At 31.5% G+C, this 19,675-nt stretch overlaps 1 protein-coding gene across 1 annotated transcript; it reads left to right on the forward strand.

Moving 5' to 3' along the window:
* On the forward strand, nucleotides 1–13,853 carry LOC141532391 (uncharacterized). The gene is made up of 3 exons (XM_074250721.1): nucleotides 1–325; nucleotides 403–453; nucleotides 13,816–13,853. The coding sequence occupies exons 1-3, from the start codon at nucleotides 91–93 to the stop codon at nucleotides 13,851–13,853; spliced, it is 324 nt and encodes a 107-aa protein (XP_074106822.1). The 5' UTR covers nucleotides 1–90.
* The last annotated feature ends 5,822 nt before the right edge of the window (nucleotides 13,854–19,675 follow it).

A 19,675-nucleotide genomic window follows, 5' to 3' on the forward strand; every position in this document is an offset into this window, starting at 1 on the left:
AGTACTAACCCCGACTTTGAGAAAAAAGTGAGTATTTCTAAAATTGATTCTGGTGCAAGACTCGATGATACTTTTTGGTACTGAAGGTCCATGACCTTGTACATTATGCAGAAGGTGACGTCGCAAGAAATTATAAGGACCTCGGTAACAGACAATGGGCACGCTGGAAGATTTGAACGTCGGCAGACAACCTACGGAGACAGTGGATGGTACGGATGTGCAAATCCGCCCAATAAATACTTAATGCCAGCTCAGACTAAATTTCCTTTTACGCCAGATATCTACGCCGATTCAGACGTCCAGTGGGTCTACGTCTTCGTCAAGTGTAATGCCACAGAAACTTTTTGGAATTTGTTAAAAATCATGTTTTTGCTATAAATTAAACTTCGATGTCTATTTCAGCGGTCTACCACTTGTTCGTTGACTCTCCGTACTTTTACCAAGACCAAGAAGGTAAATATTACGTCGACAGAAAAAAATTTTTCTGTCATCCAGCCAGAAAGCGCTAACTTTCGGGCCGCTGCGCTAAACGAAGTTGCCTCAGAAAAAACAATTCTATAAATAAAAAATTGCTGAAGATAAAAGAAATACGAAATAAAAACAACTTTAGGTCTTAAAAACTAAATTATTTACCTAATATTTTTATTTTTTTAAAATATTACTTATAAAAGACTCAATTATACAAATGTATTATAAAGTACCCAAAACTCGACAAAAAAAAAAATTTTTTTTATTTTTTTTAAATTTTATCAGAAATCACTGAAACGGTCTTGTAACTCCTGCAAGATTTTATAGGAATATTTAGAAGCAATCAATTCTCTGCGTAAAGAATTACCATTACAGATTCGCTGGAGAGTATTTCTCGACAACGCTAGATGGCGACGTCTGCTTCTTTTTATTATTTGTACGCCGTTATAACATTGTCAATCTATTTTCCGAAAAAATTTATGAATAATACCTTTAATTAATTTTTATTTATTTCCATTCAAGAAAATTATCAGAGAATAATAAATTAATTCTTAAATTACATCAAAAAAAATTTTTTTTAGATAGAGGAAACCTTTACCTTCCAACCCTTACCACAGCTTCATGTCTAGATCTCATTTTTTTAGAAAAGTAAAATTTTTTACGAATTAATTTTTTAAAAAGTAAGTTATAATAATTTTTTTTAAGCATAAAAAATTATCACTTATATATTTTTAAATCTCTAATTAATAACATTTTTTTTTTTTTCATGGGATTAATTACCAATAGAATTTTGAAAGAGTTAACTAAAGGATAATAATTTGAATAATAGAGTATTATTTGTCACGATTAGTCGATCTTGGATAAAGCACAAGGCGATATTAAGTAAAATTACTTTCAACCCCTTTAGACCTTAAATCTTCTCGTGCGCATATTTAACACTGCTTAGTTATAGAACAGAGAAAGTTAACTATGGGGCATAGTGTGAGGCGCATATACGAGTATACAGATATATACCGATGAAGGAGCAGAACGCAGAAGGAGAAGGAGGAAGGAGTACTGGGGTTACTTCAAAACTTTTCATTAATTTCCACAGATTCGAATTATTGTCGGTTGTTATACGGACAATTTCAAAATGACAAAGATTCTTACTCCAGAGATTTACTTTGTGTTAGTTCGTACAGGTTCACCGTCTCCTTCCATGTGTAGTTTTGCTGCCACGCTAACACTAATGCACTAATAGGTGTAGTGTCAGTGGTGTGTAGTTGATGGTTAAATACATAAGATTGACGTCGAGGGGCTTGCTGGTGACACTAGAGAGCTTAGATTTGACGACTCGGAGAAGTTATGAATTTACATTTATTATTAAGTATTGAATTTTTGAGTTTTTTTTTTTTTATTTCATAAAAAGTTTTTAATTTGTAATATTAATTTTTTTAAAAAGTATATTACAATTTTCTGCATTGAAATTTTACTATAATTTACCTAGAATCTTTTTTTTTTAACAAGCAAGTTTATTCCAAAAATTATTTTTAAAAAATTAAATTTTTTATTTTTAACAATTTTTTTATAATTTTTTAATGCTAATTCCACATTTAAGCGCTTAAAATTGCACTTATGACGTTTTTAAATTTTAGTTTTAAAAATGACCACCAGGCGGCGCCGAGGCGCTTTTGCTTCTCGCTTGCAGAAACTTTAAACCAAGTTATTATATTCCCTTACATTTTTTTCTACACTAGCTATATTTTGTGCGTCTAATAAATTTCAAATAATTTTTTCATAAGAATAAGAAAATCAATTTTAATTTACGATTTTAACTTTTATGTCTAAAAAATTTCGATATTCTTTCATGTATCTGATTTTTTTTTGTAATTTTGGTCGAATTTTTAGGATAAAACTTTCTGTTTGTCACTTGTGCTTCGTCTATCACAATATACATTTCCATCATTAGTCCGGTTTTTTTTCTTGGGACTGTTGAGACGGTTTTAAAATTAATTTCAAATTAAAAACTAATTTTGAAACTGAGAAAAAGAATTATTAAAGAATTTTATAACATCTTCAATTTTCGGTTCAACACTTTGAATTGCAGTGAGAACTTTTTTTCCACCTAAATTATTCTTAGATTTATCTTTTAGAAGAAAAACAACTCAAAGATCATGAGCTTATTTTATTTTTGCATTTTCAATTTTAGCTATGTCTAAATCACAGATATCATTTGATGGATTTAATTTAAATTTAGTTACCTGCAATTTTTCTGTAAAACTGTTTTGTTTTTTAAGGATTCTTTTATAAACTTCACACAAATAATTAACATACTTAAAAAAATTTTATAAATTTTTGTGAATGACTTTTATTCTTCAGGCGAAACAATTTTAAATTGTAATTGCTAAGTTAATCGGTTGATGTATAAAAAATTTTTAATATAACTGAAAAAGTTTTCTTTCGATTTGTTATTCTGGAAAATATGAAATTTTTGTTTCACTTTGATGTAGAGTAAATTCAAAGAGCCTTTAATACGTGTCTTAAAATTAAAAAAAATTATTGTTTGATACAGCTTACCATACACAAAATAAAATATTTATTAATCAAATATGATTTCAATAAATTTTATAGTATTCGTATTTTGAAAGTTTGAAAAAACCAGCTTCTTTGTCGATACTGTTCCCGCGCAGGAAATAAATCAACAGATAAATAAAGAATCATCAATAAAGCACTAAAATTTTTACCATTTTTAATTACTCTCTCAGATCTGCTCAGAAATTACTCAGCTCCCAATAAAAAAATTTATCTCTCGATTTCATACATCATACTTCCATTACCGAGCTAATAATCTTAAATCATAAATAACGATGAGACTCATTACCCCATTTAGCGATTACTCTAACATTTATATTTTTTTTTTCATATTTCCTCCATAATGACTAATAATCCCGTTATCTCATTTCATTGATCATCAATAATATCTCTAACTTCAATAACCTCACAAGGGATGAAAAAAATCTAATGGAGGGTTCGTTATATGATAACCAAAAGTATACGCCAATATACTAATACTAAAGACATTAAGTGTGTGTATAGACAACCTATTTTCATTTCTTGGTCACCCTAGTGTAGTCCCTGGCAGCAATAGTGCTGGCATTCTCTTTCAGAAATTCGCGTCGCTGGGGTGAGAGCGACAGCAAGAGAAGAGACAAGATGAGAAGAGAAGAAGGGAGGGGAGGGGAGGGGGTTGATACAAGGATGAAAACGACAACGACTAGGCTGGCTCGATTTGGACCATCGGATTTTATTGGCAATATGCTATAATTCCTGACATTAGACGCCGCTGACGCTTTTTTGGACTCATTACCTCGGGCTACTTGTCCCTTACGTGATCTTGTCTTTTTTGTGTTTTGGGGAGGGTAAACAGGATATAAGAGAAAGTGATAGGGGGAACAAGACGACGACCCTGATCTTGATAAGAAATTATGGATAGAAGGTTATGGCTAGGGGATACTCATATTTTCTATCTTGTTTGCTGGATAAATAAAATTCTAGTTTTTGTCATAATCAATTTTGGTAATTTTTAAAAGAATTTGGTCATTTTTGTTCAAAATAGATGACTACTAGCAATTTGCAGTCACTCTGTGACAAAAAACAATGATTAAAGTGTCCTATAAGAAAAAAAATGAATATCGATTTGAAATACGGTTAAAAAATTGAAATATCTATGATCAAGTACTATTTATGATCTTATAATATATTATTGAAGATGATTAGTGTTAATATAAATTATTAGACCACCAGCAAGTCGGCAAACGGCAAAGTGCGAAAAAGAGCTATGTTGTGAATTTAGAAAAAGTGAATTCAAAAGCATAATCAACGTTTGTAGCGGCAATATTCATAGACATATATATACTTGTACACATAGTCGAGTTATGTCAAAAAGTAAGTGGTTATAGAGGGGAACGGAACGCGTGCGATGAGGCGATATAAGTCGGCTCAAAGATCAAAGTTTTAAATACGCAAGTGTAGTGGGGTGTGCGTTAAAGAGCCGCGGAGTTTGTCGATACAAGGAGTCGATTGTTGGATAAAAGAGACCGCCTATACGCTAATACTCCAAGTGTGTGTAATACTACTAAAACAACATTGCTAGAAGATTTCAGATCTTGGATTCATTAATGCGTTAAGCGGTTCAAAGACAACCAAATCGTTGTTTCCGATAGCTTTCGATTGGATTGCTGTACTCGCATCGTTAATTACTTACTATTTTGCACTCAGTCAATTTCGTGCTTTAGAAAAAATTTTTAGAATAGAAAATTGTATCAAATAAATCATATTTTTTTTAGTCATTTTTTTAGTTATTTATTTATTAAAGTTTTTCAGTCACACAGTGACTGCAGATTGTCAGTATGTATTATTTTATTTTATAAAAAATTTTTTGTACGGATAATTTAGTGCTTCATGAAAAAAATCGGTAAATAATGAATATATACGATTTCAATGTCCGTAATGAAAAAAAATTATTAGAATAAATATCTTTGTGGCATAAAAAACCCGATGGTGTATTCTACTGTGGGTAAATTTGTCAGTATTAAATAAATAACCCATAAAAGCAGACATCAATCCCCATAGAAACATTAACGCCCGATACGAGCTGGGCTGTTATTTTTCATACCTCGTAATAAGAAAAAGTAAAGTATTCTTTTTTACAAGTTAGTATTATAACTTCCACCATTATGATACGCACCATCAAAAGTCTCTCAACTCTTATCTCTGCTTTATTGGCCTATAAGTTATTGACTCTCGTTATTTTAAAAACTTATAAGTCACAAGTCATAACTCTTCCTAACATTTTAATTTTATTGCTCGATTACTGTAATTTTCATTGTGACATTGGTACTAATTGCTTTCTTTAATAAATTATCGATAAAAATAATATTGGGTGATTTGGAAGATAATGGTGAGTGCTGTGACTATTTTATTAATTAGAAACTAGCAAAACTTAAAAAAAAGAAATTCTTTTTTTTTTTTTCATTATAATTACTTCGTATTTTTCTTTATAAAGTAAGGTCACAGGAAAGAGCCAATCAATACAGCGTAGCGAAAAAAAGTGAAGTATAATTTCGGCTGTATCAAAAGTTAAGCACACGAAGTGCATTTGGCCATCAAATAACATCGGCGTCGCCTATAACCGGCTTATGCCCAGTCATAAACTTGGCTTGACCCAATCCCTTTTCTCTCTTTCTTTCTATTTAACTTGTTCTTTACTTGAGCTCTTCCCTACACCACTATCCTCAGACTCTTACTTCTTATACTTTTATATGAAAGCTTTCTCCCTCTCTCTCTCTCTCTCTCAGTCTTAAACACACGAACGCAGACTAACGTCTTACATCCCACTATTGTGTTATACAGTAAAGTATAGTATAGTGTACATTTATACAGCTATCTAGAAGCTCACTAACTTGTGATCAGGCGAACGTAACATCCACACGGACGTCGAACTAACGTTGAATCAGGAGTTAAAGCACTTCGGGGAAGCTTAAGCCTCTACGATATCAGTTGATTGGCTAGGTTAACTGCTACTTCATCTCTAAATTAAATTGGAAAAACGTCCGATCATTTTTTTTTTCTTTTTGATTGATTTTTTATTTAATATCTTGTCATTATTCCAGTGAAGATTAGTATACGGAAAAAAATTTCTGGAAAAATTTACGATGCAACTATTGTAAGACTATACTTTCATTAGTATTAATTAGTCAAATATTTTAGAAGAAAATTTACTATTAATTCATGAAATTTTCAAACTTACGATTAGAAAAAGTGCGATATTACTATTGTAAAAAGTGAGAGATTAAAATTGTCCAGTGCTGCCTCTGTATCTTTCCAATAAAAGTCTAACAAATTTTACAATAGTCGCATTGGAATGTTTTTCAATTAGTGTGAGTGATGGCCGTGCACAGCGCTAGACTCCGAGTTTATCTAAGTGTTGAAGGACTTTGGTAGTAGTTTACTTCGGATAGCGTAGAGGGAGAGTCCCCGGGCTGCCAACCAAAGAGTTCTGGGTTCGATTCCCGGATAGGACGAAAAATTTCGATTTTTTTTTTCGGTTACTATAAAACTAGCAATTAGTCCAACCTGCTATCTCTCTCTCTCTCTCTCTCTCTCTCTCTCTCTCCCTAAAACTTCTTTTAAAAAAACCGACTATCAATTTTTACAATAGTTGAATTGTAAAATTCACAAACACATATTGTATAATTAGCTCTGAAGTATTGGACTTTTTGAGTCTCCGCTCGTCTTGTTTGTTGGATAAAATTTACAATAATAGAACGTAAAAATTACTAAATGAGAAGTATAGTCCGTTAATATTTTATGGAATAAAAATTACGATAGTAAAATAGTAAAAATTCCTTCAATTTTCTTCTTTATCGGTTAAAATTAAAGCGCGCGTAGCACGCTATTCAAATTTCCGTGAATAATAAATTTCGATGAATTTTCATATCAAAATTTCCACATGGAAAAGTTTTTCATATTGACCATCGAGGGCTTGATTTTTTTGCAATACCCCGTAAGAAAATTAACAAAAGAAAATTTTAATGAAGTAAATTTAATTGTTAATATTCGCATGCAAAGTAACCGCATAATTCCCGGGAATTCTCTTTTAGTGTGACAGTTAGGACGTAGTATTACTCAAGATAAAAATGATAAAACGTTGTTACATATATATTTTTTGGTTGAAATAAAAGAATATAATATTATAATAATAATAAATACATATTGTGAACATATATCTATAGTGCGGACTTTATATACGTGTAAAAGTGGATCAAAGGAACGCTAAATGTACGAAAAGGACATACGCCTCAAGCATCCACTGAAAATGATTTCCTTTGATAATAATGTAATTTACTTATAATAATAAAGTTTTATTTTATTATTTTTCCTTTTTTTCCTTTCTATGTTATTTAATTTCGTTACAGTTACTCATTATGCATGAGAATTTTTTCTATTTTACTTTACTTATTATTAACAAATTTTTTCACACACTTGAAAGAAATCTATATGTGCTTTTATGACTTTTTTTCTCTTCTTTTTTTTTTGTAAGTGGAATAACCCTCGTGTATCGAGAAAATAAAGATTTGAATCTTGCTATTGTAGTAGACGACATTCAAATGAGACAAATTTATTGAAAATAGCCTTTGGCAGGATCTAATACGACATCTCTTTCATATCATTTTTTTATCTTAATAATAAAAAACCGGCAATAAAATTTATTTTGTCATTTATTTAAATTGATGGATTACTTTTAACTTTTCTCAATTTTTCAAGTTCCCATTATAAATAAAAATGTAAAAAAAGTTAAAAAAAATTTTTTCATGATAAAATAAAGACTGTCGATACACTGAGATTTCTTGACAGAGACAATATTTTGATATGAGATTAAAGTATGTAGTGGGAAGGTTCGAAAACGGTTGACCCTGAAGGCCATCCCTGCAACTTCCCGCTACTTTCGTAATCGAGCAAGCAAAATTGCGATTATTACGTTATCAAACTCGAAGAGCTATACTTATCACGTAGTTTTAAGCTCTCCGAGCTACTTTCATAGTTCGAAACCAAAAATTTTGATCTACGATTTTTGAAGTTTTCGGAAAGTACAAATATCTCCTAAAAAAAAAAAAAGATAGAACCATAAAAGAAGTAGGTTTTCTGAAGAAAATTTCCCGAGGAAAAATTTAAAGTGGTCAGAATTGCATTTAAAGCAATTACTCTAAGAGATATGGCCACTTTGATGGACCGAAGTCGAAATTGTGAATATTTCGAATTTTCTTCAAGGCCCGATATCTCCTAAAAAAATTTTTTTTGTCCCACAAAACACCAAGTTGTTTGTAGAAAATTTCCTGAGGAACAATTTAGAGTGGTCAGAATTGCATTTAGAGCGATTATTTTAGGAGTTATGGCCGCTTTTATGGTCCAGAGTCAAAAATATTAATTTCCGATTCGTCGAAATTCCTTAAAGTCCCGATATATCCTAAAAAAAATTTTATCGACTTATAAAACACACAGTTTCTTGTAGGAAATTTCTTAGGGAACAATTTAGAGTGGTCAGAATTGCATTTAGAGCAATTACTTTAGGAGTTATGGCCACGTCTATGGTCCAGAGTAAAAATTTTAATTTCCGATTTTTCGAAATTTGTTAAAGTCCCGATATATCCTAAAAAAAATTTTATAAACTTATAAAACACCACGTATCTTGTAGGAAATTTCCCGAGGAACAATTTAGAGTGGTCAGAATTGCATTTAGAGCAATTATTTTAGGAATTAGGGCCGCTCAAAGATCCGAAAACACAAACTCAAAATTTCGACGATTTAGAATGGCCTATTTTGCCCCTAAAGTCATTATTTTAGGAGTTATGGCCACTTTTATGTTTTGGAGTCAAAAATTTGAATTTTCGATTTTTCGAATTTTATTCAAGACCCGATATCTCATGAAAAACAATTTTTTAGACTTATAAAACACAATGTTTCTTGTAGGAAATTTCCCGAGGAACAATTTAGAGTGGTCAGAATTGCATTTAGAGCAATTACTTTAGGAGTTATGACCACTTCTATGGTCCAGAGTCAAAAATTTTAATTTCCGATTCTTCGAAATTTGTTAATGTCCGGATATATCCTAAAAAAAATTTTATAAACTTATAAAACACAATATTTCTTGTAGGAAATTTCCCGAGGAACAATTTAGAGTGGTCAGAATTGCATTTAGAGCAATTATTTTAGGAATTAGGGCCGCTGAAAGATCCGAAAACACAAACTCAAAATTTCAACGATTTAGAATGGCCTATTTTGCCCCTAAAGTCATTATTTTCGGAGTTATGGCCACTTTTATGTTTTGGAGTCAAAAATTTGAATTTTCGATTTTTCGAATTTTTTTCAAGACCCGATATATCCTAAAAAAAATTTTATTAACTTATAAAACACAATGTTTCTTGTAGGAAATTTCCCGAGGAACAATTTAGAGTGGTCAGAATTGCATTTAGAGCAATTCCTTTAGGAGTTATGACCACTTCTATGGTCCAGAGTCAAAAATTTTAATTTCCGATTCTTCGAAATTTGTTAAAGTCCCGATTTATCCTAAAAAAATTTTTTTAGACTTATAAAACCCCACGATTCTTGTAGGAAATTTCCCGAGGAACAATTTAGAGTGGTCAGAATTGCATTTAGAGCATCTACTTTAGGAGTTATGACCACTTCTATGGTCCAGAGTCAAAAATTTTAATTTCCGATTTTTCGAAATTTGTTAAAGTCCCGATATATCCTAAAAAAAATTTTTTAGACTTATAAAACACAATGTTTCTTGTAGGAAATTTCCCGAGGAACAATTTAGAGTGGTCAGAATTGCATTTAGAGCAATTACTTTAGGAGTTATGACCACTTCTATGGTCCAGAGTCAAAAATTTTAATTTCCGATTTTTCGAAATTTTTTTCAAGACCCGATATCTCATGAAAAACAATTTTTTAGACTTATAAAACACAATGTTTCTTGTAGAAAATTTCCCGAGGAACAATTTAGAGTGGTCAGAATTGCATTTAGAGCAATTACTTTAGGAGTTATGACCACTTCTATGGTCCAGAGTCAAAAATTTTAATTTCCGATTCTTCGAAATTTGTTAAAGTCCCGATTTATCCTAAAAAAATTTTTTTAGACTTATAAAACCTCACGATTCTTGTAGGAAATTTCCCGAGGAACAATTTAGAGTGGTCAGAATTGCATTTAGAGCATCTACTTTAGGAGTTATGACCACTTCTATGGTCCAGAGTCAAAAATTTTAATTTCCGATTTTTCGAAATTTGTTAAAGTCCCGATTTATCCTAAAAAAAATTTTATAAACTTATAAAACACAACATTTCTTGTAGGAAATTTCCCGAGGAACAATTTAGAGTGGTCAGAATTGCATTTAGAGCTATTATTTTAGGAGATAGGGCCGCTGAACGATCCGAAAACACAAACTCAAAATTTCAACGATTTAGAATGGCCTATTTTGCCCCTAAAGTCATTATTTTAGGAGTTATGGCCACTTTTATGTTTTGGAGTCAAAAATTTGAATTTTCGATTTTTCGAATTTTTTTCAAGACCCGATATATCCTAAAAAAAATTTTATTAACTTATAGAACACAATGTTTCTTGTAGGAAATTTCCCGAGGAAAAATTTAGAGTGGTCAGAATTGCATTTAGAGCAATTATTTTAGGAGTTATGACCACTTCTATGGTCCAGAGTCAAAAATTTTAATTTCCGATTTTTCGAAATTTGTTAAAGTCCGGATATATCCTAAAAAAAATTTTTTAGACTTCCAAAACACAATTTTTCTTGTAGGAAATTTCCCGAGGAACAATTTAGAGTGGTCAGAATTGCATTTAGAGCAATTACTTTAGGAGTTATGACCACTTCTATGGTCCAGAGTCAAAAATTTTAATTTCCGATTTTTCGAAATTTGTTAAAGTCCGGATATATCCTAAAAAAAATTTTTTAGACTTCCAAAACACAATTTTTCTTGTAGGAAATTTCCCGAGGAACAATTTAGAGTGGTCAGAATTGCATTTAGAGCAATTACTTTAGGAGTTATGACCACTTCTATGGTCCAGAGTCAAAAATTTTAATTTCCGATTCTTCGAAATTTGTTAATGTCCCGATATATCCTAAAAAAAATTTTATTAACTTATAAAACACAATGTTTCTCGTAGGAAATTTCCCGAGGAACAATTTAGACTGGTCAATAGAATTGAAAGATTTTCCGAAAAATCATTTTAATTCATTATTTTCTATCCGAATATTCATCAATCGACCCTTTTAGTTCTAACCCTTTAGAAAATATCTCGAAGATTTATAAACAAAGCATATAATAGTAGAGTCTCATGTCAAGATGGTGAGATGTTTGGAGGGATTTCTATACATCAAGTAAAATGAGGGTGGCTGCCGATCCCTGCATTGATTTTGCAATGTAAAACATTTCAGGATAAGAGGCAAACTCAATGCTTAAAAGTAGGATGTTAAAGGGAATGAGAGTCATTGGAAAAGATGTTTAAGGTTGGGTTACAAAAAAGTATGAATACATACATATAAAAATGGGACATTTCTTTCACTCTACCTTTTACTATTTCTTCTGGTTGCTGTGTGGAGAAAGAACGAAGGGTATTGATGGTTACGGGGATTTGATAGCATATTGCTCACGTCTGGAAATACTTGATCGTTTTGTGATGTCTCTGCTTTCCGATCCCACTTGGGGACGCTTCCGTAACTGCTGGAGGGTTTTATTTATTTTTTGGTTTTCAAGTGTCCTTGTGGTATCTTTAAATGATCTCGATATGTAGATAAAAATATACTTTGTTATCGAGCGAGTATTTGAGTGTTTCATTCTTTAGTTATCAAAATTTCAATGGGCGATTTAATTATTTAGTTGCAATTTTTTTAGTACACGGAAAAAAAAATCGTTATTGAAGCCATCTATTCGATACCTACTCCTAGATTATTACTATAGCAATGTGTATTTCTACAAGAGCACTACTCTAGGGCTACTGGAGCGATCTGTTAGTTGGCTAGAATAGCTAACCAACATTTTTCTTACAGCGCCCTCTTACCAGACAAAACGATTTAATTATTTAATATTTTATATTTAATAACAAAAAATTTTATTATTCTATCGATTCAATTTTTTATTAACTATTATTGAAAAATTATACAGAGAAATAAAAAAGAATAAGTAACTAAAAATTATTAAATAGATTGCATATTAAATTAACAAATTTTTGATAATACTTATTTATTTTTCATAGACCATTTAAAAAAGAATTGTCACACGAATTTAAGAATTTTCAAAGTTTTATATATTTTTTGATGGTCAATTTTTTAAGAAATTTTTTCTAGGAGTTTTAAATAATTTGTTGGATCTATAAATTTGCTCCTCCACATGTTTCATTAAATTATTCGGATTTGATCCTGTCATTGCACTAATTATTTTCAACTTTATTTAAAAACTACCCAAACTATTAATATCTCTATTGGAAAGAACAAAAAATTAATAAACCAAAGTTTTTTTTAATTATAATCCATAACTTTCGACTGTTGCATATTAATTACAGGTTAGTAGTAAATAATTATATTAATTTAGGAGGTTATAAAATATGTCAACAAACAAGACTGCGTGCAGAATCTGAGACTTCAACGAGGCATTTACCCCTCCCATCAATTTCGTATGGCTCTCCCAGCGCACCGGATTAGCTATTTTAGCCAACTACTGTATTCCTGCCAAAGCGATCTACTAGATGGCTCTAGTAACTTTCTAACAGTTGGTTGAGTGGGGATAGCTACTTTAGCATTACAATATTGCTCTGAGAGCGATATTTTTTTTTTCGTGTGTTGTCCTTAATAAGTTATTTCATATTTTTCATGTAATTTCATTAATTAAAGACAAAATTAGTAGAAAAAAATAAAATTTCGTATCAACCTTTAATAATAAAACATAATAGTTGATAGAAATCCCTTTCAAGTAAGCTCCGCCTCTGTAAGATATTTTCTATGAGGAACTTTTTATGAGCATCGCAAAATATTGATCATGGTTTAATAGTAAATAAGCGTGTGCAAACGTAAAATCGTATGCTCAACTCATGCAATGACGACGACGACGACGATGTCGTCAACGACATCAGTATCACTGGCTTTGTACAAAGTTTGAAAACTCGTCGAGTGGATTAATATCACCGAGTTCTCGTTACTCGTTGTTGATTTTGTCTACCGTGCCGCGTTTCGCCCTGCTACTGTACTTGCTCCATTCCACGGTCACAGCGTAACCTCTTTTACCTTACCCACGCCCCCACCCAGCCACCCAACCACCCTCTACTTTAGAATCCTGTCAACCCCTTTGCGATATCATCTCACTCTTTCAGGCTGTCGTGCTTTATATCTTGAATTCTCTAAAACCTACCCCGCCATATACCTTTCCTTCGAAACCTCTCGTTCACTTTCGTGCCTCTCCCTCAGAAGCTCCCCTAACCCTTCACCCTCTGCTCCGTCCCTACTCCCCCCAATGTCTAGCTGCGTCCTTAATGTCAGAAACTCAAATGTCTCTAATGAACCGGTTTGTGTGCTTATTTCTGCGGCAGCATAACCGCTTTATTTTATCATGTTATATTTACAGATACACAAGTTAATTTTAATATTAAAAAGCTCTTTTATTATTCTACACAGGTGATGATCATGAATGAAAAATTAAAGGTCGTAGTTAGTCTTCATTCGAATCAAAGTTTTTATTCCCGTAAAGGTTCAAATTTATTAACTTTTAAAATTAAAAAGTAGTAAACTTTAATTTTTTGTGTTTTAGATGAACCGTCATCAAGTCAGCAACATCCAACTTTTTGAGGTGCCGTTAATTTAGATAAAAAATTAAAAAAATAAATTTAGATATTTTTTGTGTTATTCAAAAGTGTATTTGTTGAGCTGAATAAATTTTCTATTAATATCTAAAAATATTATGATGTTTGTCTAGAATGAATAAATAAAATACATTATATATATTGCCGTGTCAATATGCACATTACGCCTTATGACTCACCTAAAAATTTAATAACGAATTAATGGGACTCGGAAACCATAAATACAAACTATTAAAATATTTCGTATGCATTAAAATTGTTAATACACTTTTTTATGGATGGAATTGGTCTCTTTATAGACGATAAAAATGTCCTCAAAATAATTTTGATTAGAAAATCATAAAAAAGCTCTGGGTTTTATAAAAATTATCCATAACTCACAGCCGGATTTCCTTGATAAAAAATTCTAAAGTCATCTCGTGAATAAAAAAAATCAATCCTTAAACCAACACATTAATTACCGTGCCCTAAAAATTAAAACGAACGAATCTCGTGAAAGAGGAAGCTTACGAAATTTATTAAAATAAGAATTAAAAAGGGAAAGAAAAATAATTTTAATCAATGACCATAATAAATTGCTTGAAAGTCATTAAGGGATGAAAAAACGGCGAAAATTATTTATGGACTTAGAGAAGGCGGTAAAGCCTGGTGGATACTGGTGGTGATGGTGCTGGTGGTGATGGTGGTGGTGGTTGAGATAAAAATTTATATCGGATATTTTGTTGGCTCGGGAATAGTGAATTCAAACGGGCGTGTAATTGGCAGTATCGTAAAAAAAAAATAGTCTGAGCAGAGCCATTGGGGTTGAATAAGGATGCGGATTGAAGGAAAGAGTCGGGGGTACCAAGTTAAAAGTGTGGGGTTAGTCAAGACGAAAAGTGAAAGGGGAATCGGGGATGAGTCAAGACCTTAATAATTTTTTATCCGTAAAACCGCTAAGACTTTATTCTTTATTATTATTTTTTTTTATTTTGCTATGAGAATAAGCCGTTGTTCTCTCTGTTCTCGGTTATTCCGTTATGTCTCGGTTCGTTCGAACGATATTGTTAATATGCAAAGGAGCATCGGAATGATGGGGTGGCAAGAAAATAACGGCATAACCGAAACTCGTGCTTTATAGAGAGGGATCAACAAACTTGCCCGATACTTTCCCGAGTTTTGATAGGATGGAGTAAGCGAGACGTCTTTGAGATTAGCGCGATACTTAAGTGAAAGTTAGTAGATTGAAAATATGCTAAATTTGTTCGGTTATTATTATTATTATTTGTATTTTTTTATTATTGTTAAAATTAATAATTTTCAAGGGAAAATCTTTAGAAAAAATTAAACTATTAAAATTGACCAAAATATTGATTTAATTAATCAAAATTACAATAGACAAATATGTCAAAAATAAATGAATACTAAAACGATGAAATATGTATGTGGTCATAGAATTTTCAAAGAAGACATTACAGAATAAGGTGGAAAGATATAAAAGAAGAAGAAGAAACATGAATGCTATCGTCACGCTAATTTATAGCACCCAAGTGTTCCATTATACGAATATTTATCCGTACCGGGTTTAATCTAAACTTCGAGAGTCCCTGTGTCTTCGTAACGGGAGATCTTGCCGCAGCTTTCTCACTACCCTATATACACACATATATATATATATAAATATAGTTTAGCATTTTCACCAACTACCAGTACCTTCACCTACAACCGTCTTGTGCGCTTTAACGACGTATTGTCCTGGCGACTTATCAAAACAATTCGTTAAACTCAACAAACTCACGCCGCGAAAACATTTTCACCGTTCGCCCTTGATTAAACCTACACACCGTGATTTTATAGATACCATTGTAAACTTACTTTTTAGATGTTAAGATTATTTCAGTTTCTTGGTAGTTTTCAAGAAAATTTCAGAATGCAACCAACTATTTTATAAATTTAAATATTTATCAAAGAACAGATTATTTGAAAAAAAAAAAAAAAAAAAATATTTGTTAATTTTTGAACACTTAGAAAAAATAAATTGATTCAAGCGTCAAAAAATCTTGAGTCAAAAAATCTTTAGAACAATTTTAGGACAGTTTTATGACAATTTTTTTTTACACGGGAAGTTAAATTTTTTTAAGCCAAGAAAATCATAATAGTTATTATTAATATTTTTATAGATGGAATAATAATAATAATAATAATATATACTTATTAATAATAAGTATATAATTAATTAATAAGTATAATTAATTCCATCCGTAAGATGGACGGTGGTGTTTATTACTCGATAGGCCTTATTAGGTGACTGAATAGTAATTACGGACAGTGTCTCGGATAGCTTAACTGGTAGAGCCTTTGGCGCGTAACCAAACGATCCGGGTTCGATTCCCGGTCTGGGCTGTCCGAATTACTTTTTCAGTTACCGAAAATTCCTACTGAGTAAAGGTCCTCCCCTTCCCCCTTTATCCTTTATTTCCCCCAGTTCCCAAAAATTTGTCTTTAATGACAAATTTAGCTATTATATATGGCTAAACTGAACAAGTGTACTCTTCAGTTCACTAACTGCCTTGTTGTGCGGAGTGGTCCAGCAGTAACGGATGGAGCTCAGACTGGGCCCTCGGAGAATCGGACTCCGGGGATAACCCCCCTGAGCATTTAATAGCAAAATAATAATAATAATAATAATAATAATAATAATAATAATAATAATAATAATAATAAAATATAATTATAGAAGCAGTAATAATTAAAAATAATAATGAAATTTAGTTAGGGGTTGAAGACAGAAGTTCAAAGCTCCTTTTTTTACTTTAAATATTTTTTTTTCTCATAGCAACATCGCGTTTACATAACGAACAAACGTTTCTAGAATACCGGGTAACTACGGAGGTGGAAAGAAAAAATACAAAACATCATATCCGGACCTCGTCCTTGGAGTACGATATGTAGAAAATACATCCACATATTTATATATATATATGGAAACATATATGAGGAGTAGAGACCAGCAAGGGTTGAATTTTAATTATTTTCCCTTTGCTAAGTGTAATATTTCAATGCTCTGGCACAAGCTCGGCTCACTCGCCGCCATTTCTGTCAAGTAATGTTATTATAATTATACATATATGCCCAGCTCGGAGCTCGGTCATTTCTTGCCCTCATACTACCTCCATTTTCCATCCTCACTCTTTTAACCTCCCCTTTACTCCCTCTCACTGACGATCCATGGCCCCAACCTCGGAAAACCCCCATCGACCCCTTTTCCGCCCTCATCCTCATCCTCATCCTCTGGTGCAGCAACCCCCTTGGCCTCCTTCGTGGTCGTCACCCGTGGGCTCCGTACTCTTACATACATTACTACTCACGCACCCTCACGCACACTAGCCAGCCATTGTGCAATTAAAATTTTGCAATTATCAAGCGCGTAATTAAATTCATCCCGAATCTTCATAGAACAAATTCTTTTGATTTCTTCACTTGGATTTTGTTTATTAAATTTTTTCGAGTTTATTATGAATATACAAAATTATTTTTCATACATGTCCTTTTATTGGAAAACTTTTTATGGATAAAAAAAGGTATTTATCAGACATATAGTCACATTTTATTATCAAAATCTATTAACAATTTTTCAAATATATCAATAATGTTTTTACATTGAAATTTTAAACTCAAAAATATGTATTAATATTTTTAATAAAAATTCATTTTTTTTTCCTCTCTGTGTATACGTTATTTTCATTTAAAACCACAGTATATTAATTTCACTCGTAAGGATAGCTATGTAAATTAGTAATTGGAATAAGAATTGATTACTTCAGCATTAATTTTAATAAAGATTCGGAAGAAGAGAGTCGTGACGATAATAATAACAATGATAATAATGTTTGTAAAAATGAGAATGAGGGTGTGAGACAAAAGAATTAATGACTGTAGAGTACGCCAAAAAGACCCTACTCCTCATTTCACAGACACCATTTTAGTGGCTATCAATGCCCGTCAAACGCCATTGGTTATAATTTATTCAAATTATCCCCGGGAATATTCATTAAAAAGTTATATAAACGTACTCTTGGGCTCGGGGACGAAATTTTTGAGATTAAGATTTTGAGATTGGAACAAAGGATTTATTACTCTTGAGTTATTATGGATATTTCTGTTTTGTATTGATTTTCTGGATATAGTAAAGTTTTGTGGTGGGAAGAATTATTTCGTATATATTTAAAATATAGGCAATACTTTAGTCAATTAATGAGAATATAATATTGAATTAACTGACAATTAAAGAGTCTTTAAAGCTAAAGGTAAAAATTTTAATCCCAAAAATGCTGCAACGTTTAAAGTTCAACAAATTAAAGACTAAAAATAAAAATAGGAAAATTGACTCATAAATAAAGATGAAATATGTAGCCAAACAACTTATTGAAAAATTTTAAGCTAGATGAATTTATAATACTGATAATTCTTTCCATAGATTTATGACTGTAACAATGAAGGAAGATTTATAATGAGTTGCGAAGAAAATCGGCATTTTAAAGAGAATGACTCGAAGAAACCGGCATTTTAAAGAGAACGTTATTTTTCTTGGCTGCTTATTCTTACATTGAGATTTTCATTTGATAATTGTCTTTAGTAACTTATAATAATTCAGGAAAATAGCAATAGGCTTTAAAAATCTTGATAAATTTATTTTTAACGATTATTATATACCAATTGCATAGTTTTCCTTTCTTCTACAAAATTTTAAAATTAGAGTTGATAACTTAATTATTTTTTAAACTCATATTGATTTAAATTTCATTTAAAAATCGCCGAAAAAAAAGTTCATTTAATTTTCAGAAAATTTTAGTATATTTTAATCTTCAAGAAAATTTTACAAGTTAGCAAAAAAATAATTCTACAAATATTTTTAAGATTTAAAGGAATATATTGCTTGCTAGGTTTTCTAATTAGCACTAAATAAAAATTTCTTGTATCGATCTGAATAAATTTCCAAATTAAACATAAATAATGACACATTGGAGCTAACAAATCCAAATTAAATGTAACATGAGGCGTCCAACCCTTTGTAAGGTACATTCGTTCGTAAATTGAGTAGGGTATACTGAGTAAACTCGAAGAATACGACGATGGGTGGGGAGATTGAATACTAAAGATGCCACAACGCTCTTGTCTATATATACATGAATATATACGTATATAGAGCGCGAGTATTGAGCAAGTATTCTAGTAACGATTTCATCCCCCGATCGTACCTAGGTATCTTCACCCATTGCTTCTTGTGCAGCTCTTTACTCCATTCCTTATTCCTCAGACTCGTTACTCTAGTCGTGGCTCCTGAGTCGTGACTCTCACTCCGAGACGCCCCGCACTAATCCAAGCATAAATATACATGTATATGTATCGCTGTATCTTCCTGTATCTGTATTTGTTCTCTTATCCGTGATCTCTTTTGCGTCTTAGTAACTCATTCCATTTAACGGGCGACAAATAAGCAGCAAACGAATGTCACCCTGGAAGCAAGGATCCCCTTCATCAGCCTTCCGGCGACAGTCTTCAGTTGAAAATTTTCACTCTGTTTGGCTGACGATTTCACGTTTTGTTCAAGGATTATAAATATGTCGATAGCTTATTTTGTGAATATGGATAATCAATTATATTTTGAGTATCAGGCATCTTGATCCCCCGACAAAATATCCCTGGATTTCATAATTTTTTAATTTTTTCAATTTAATGATCAATTTAAAATTTTATAAATTTCTTAAATAAAAAATTATAATTTAATTTGGTCCGAAACGATAAAATTAATTTAATAAAAAAATAATT

This window comes from Cotesia typhae, unplaced genomic scaffold (genome assembly GCF_013202065.1).
Source record: "Cotesia typhae breed Kobodo isofemale line unplaced genomic scaffold, CoteBio_Ctyphae contig_59, whole genome shotgun sequence".
Taxonomy (NCBI): Eukaryota; Metazoa; Arthropoda; class Insecta; order Hymenoptera; family Braconidae; genus Cotesia; species Cotesia typhae.

What these genes read in the sequence shown, in the direction of transcription:
- LOC141532391 (XM_074250721.1), top strand. Translation starts at nt 91, where the DNA reads ATGACCTTGTACATTATGCAGAAGGTGACGTCGCAAGAAATTATAAGG. An exon ending in GGTCTACGTCTTCGTCAAGT is followed by an intron (nt 326 to 402) that starts GTAATGCCACAG and finishes TGTCTATTTCAG; the next exon opens with CGGTCTACCACTTGTTCGTT. An exon ending in CTTTTACCAAGACCAAGAAG is followed by an intron (nt 454 to 13,815) that starts GTAAATATTACG and finishes TTTGTGTTTTAG; the next exon opens with ATGAACCGTCATCAAGTCAG.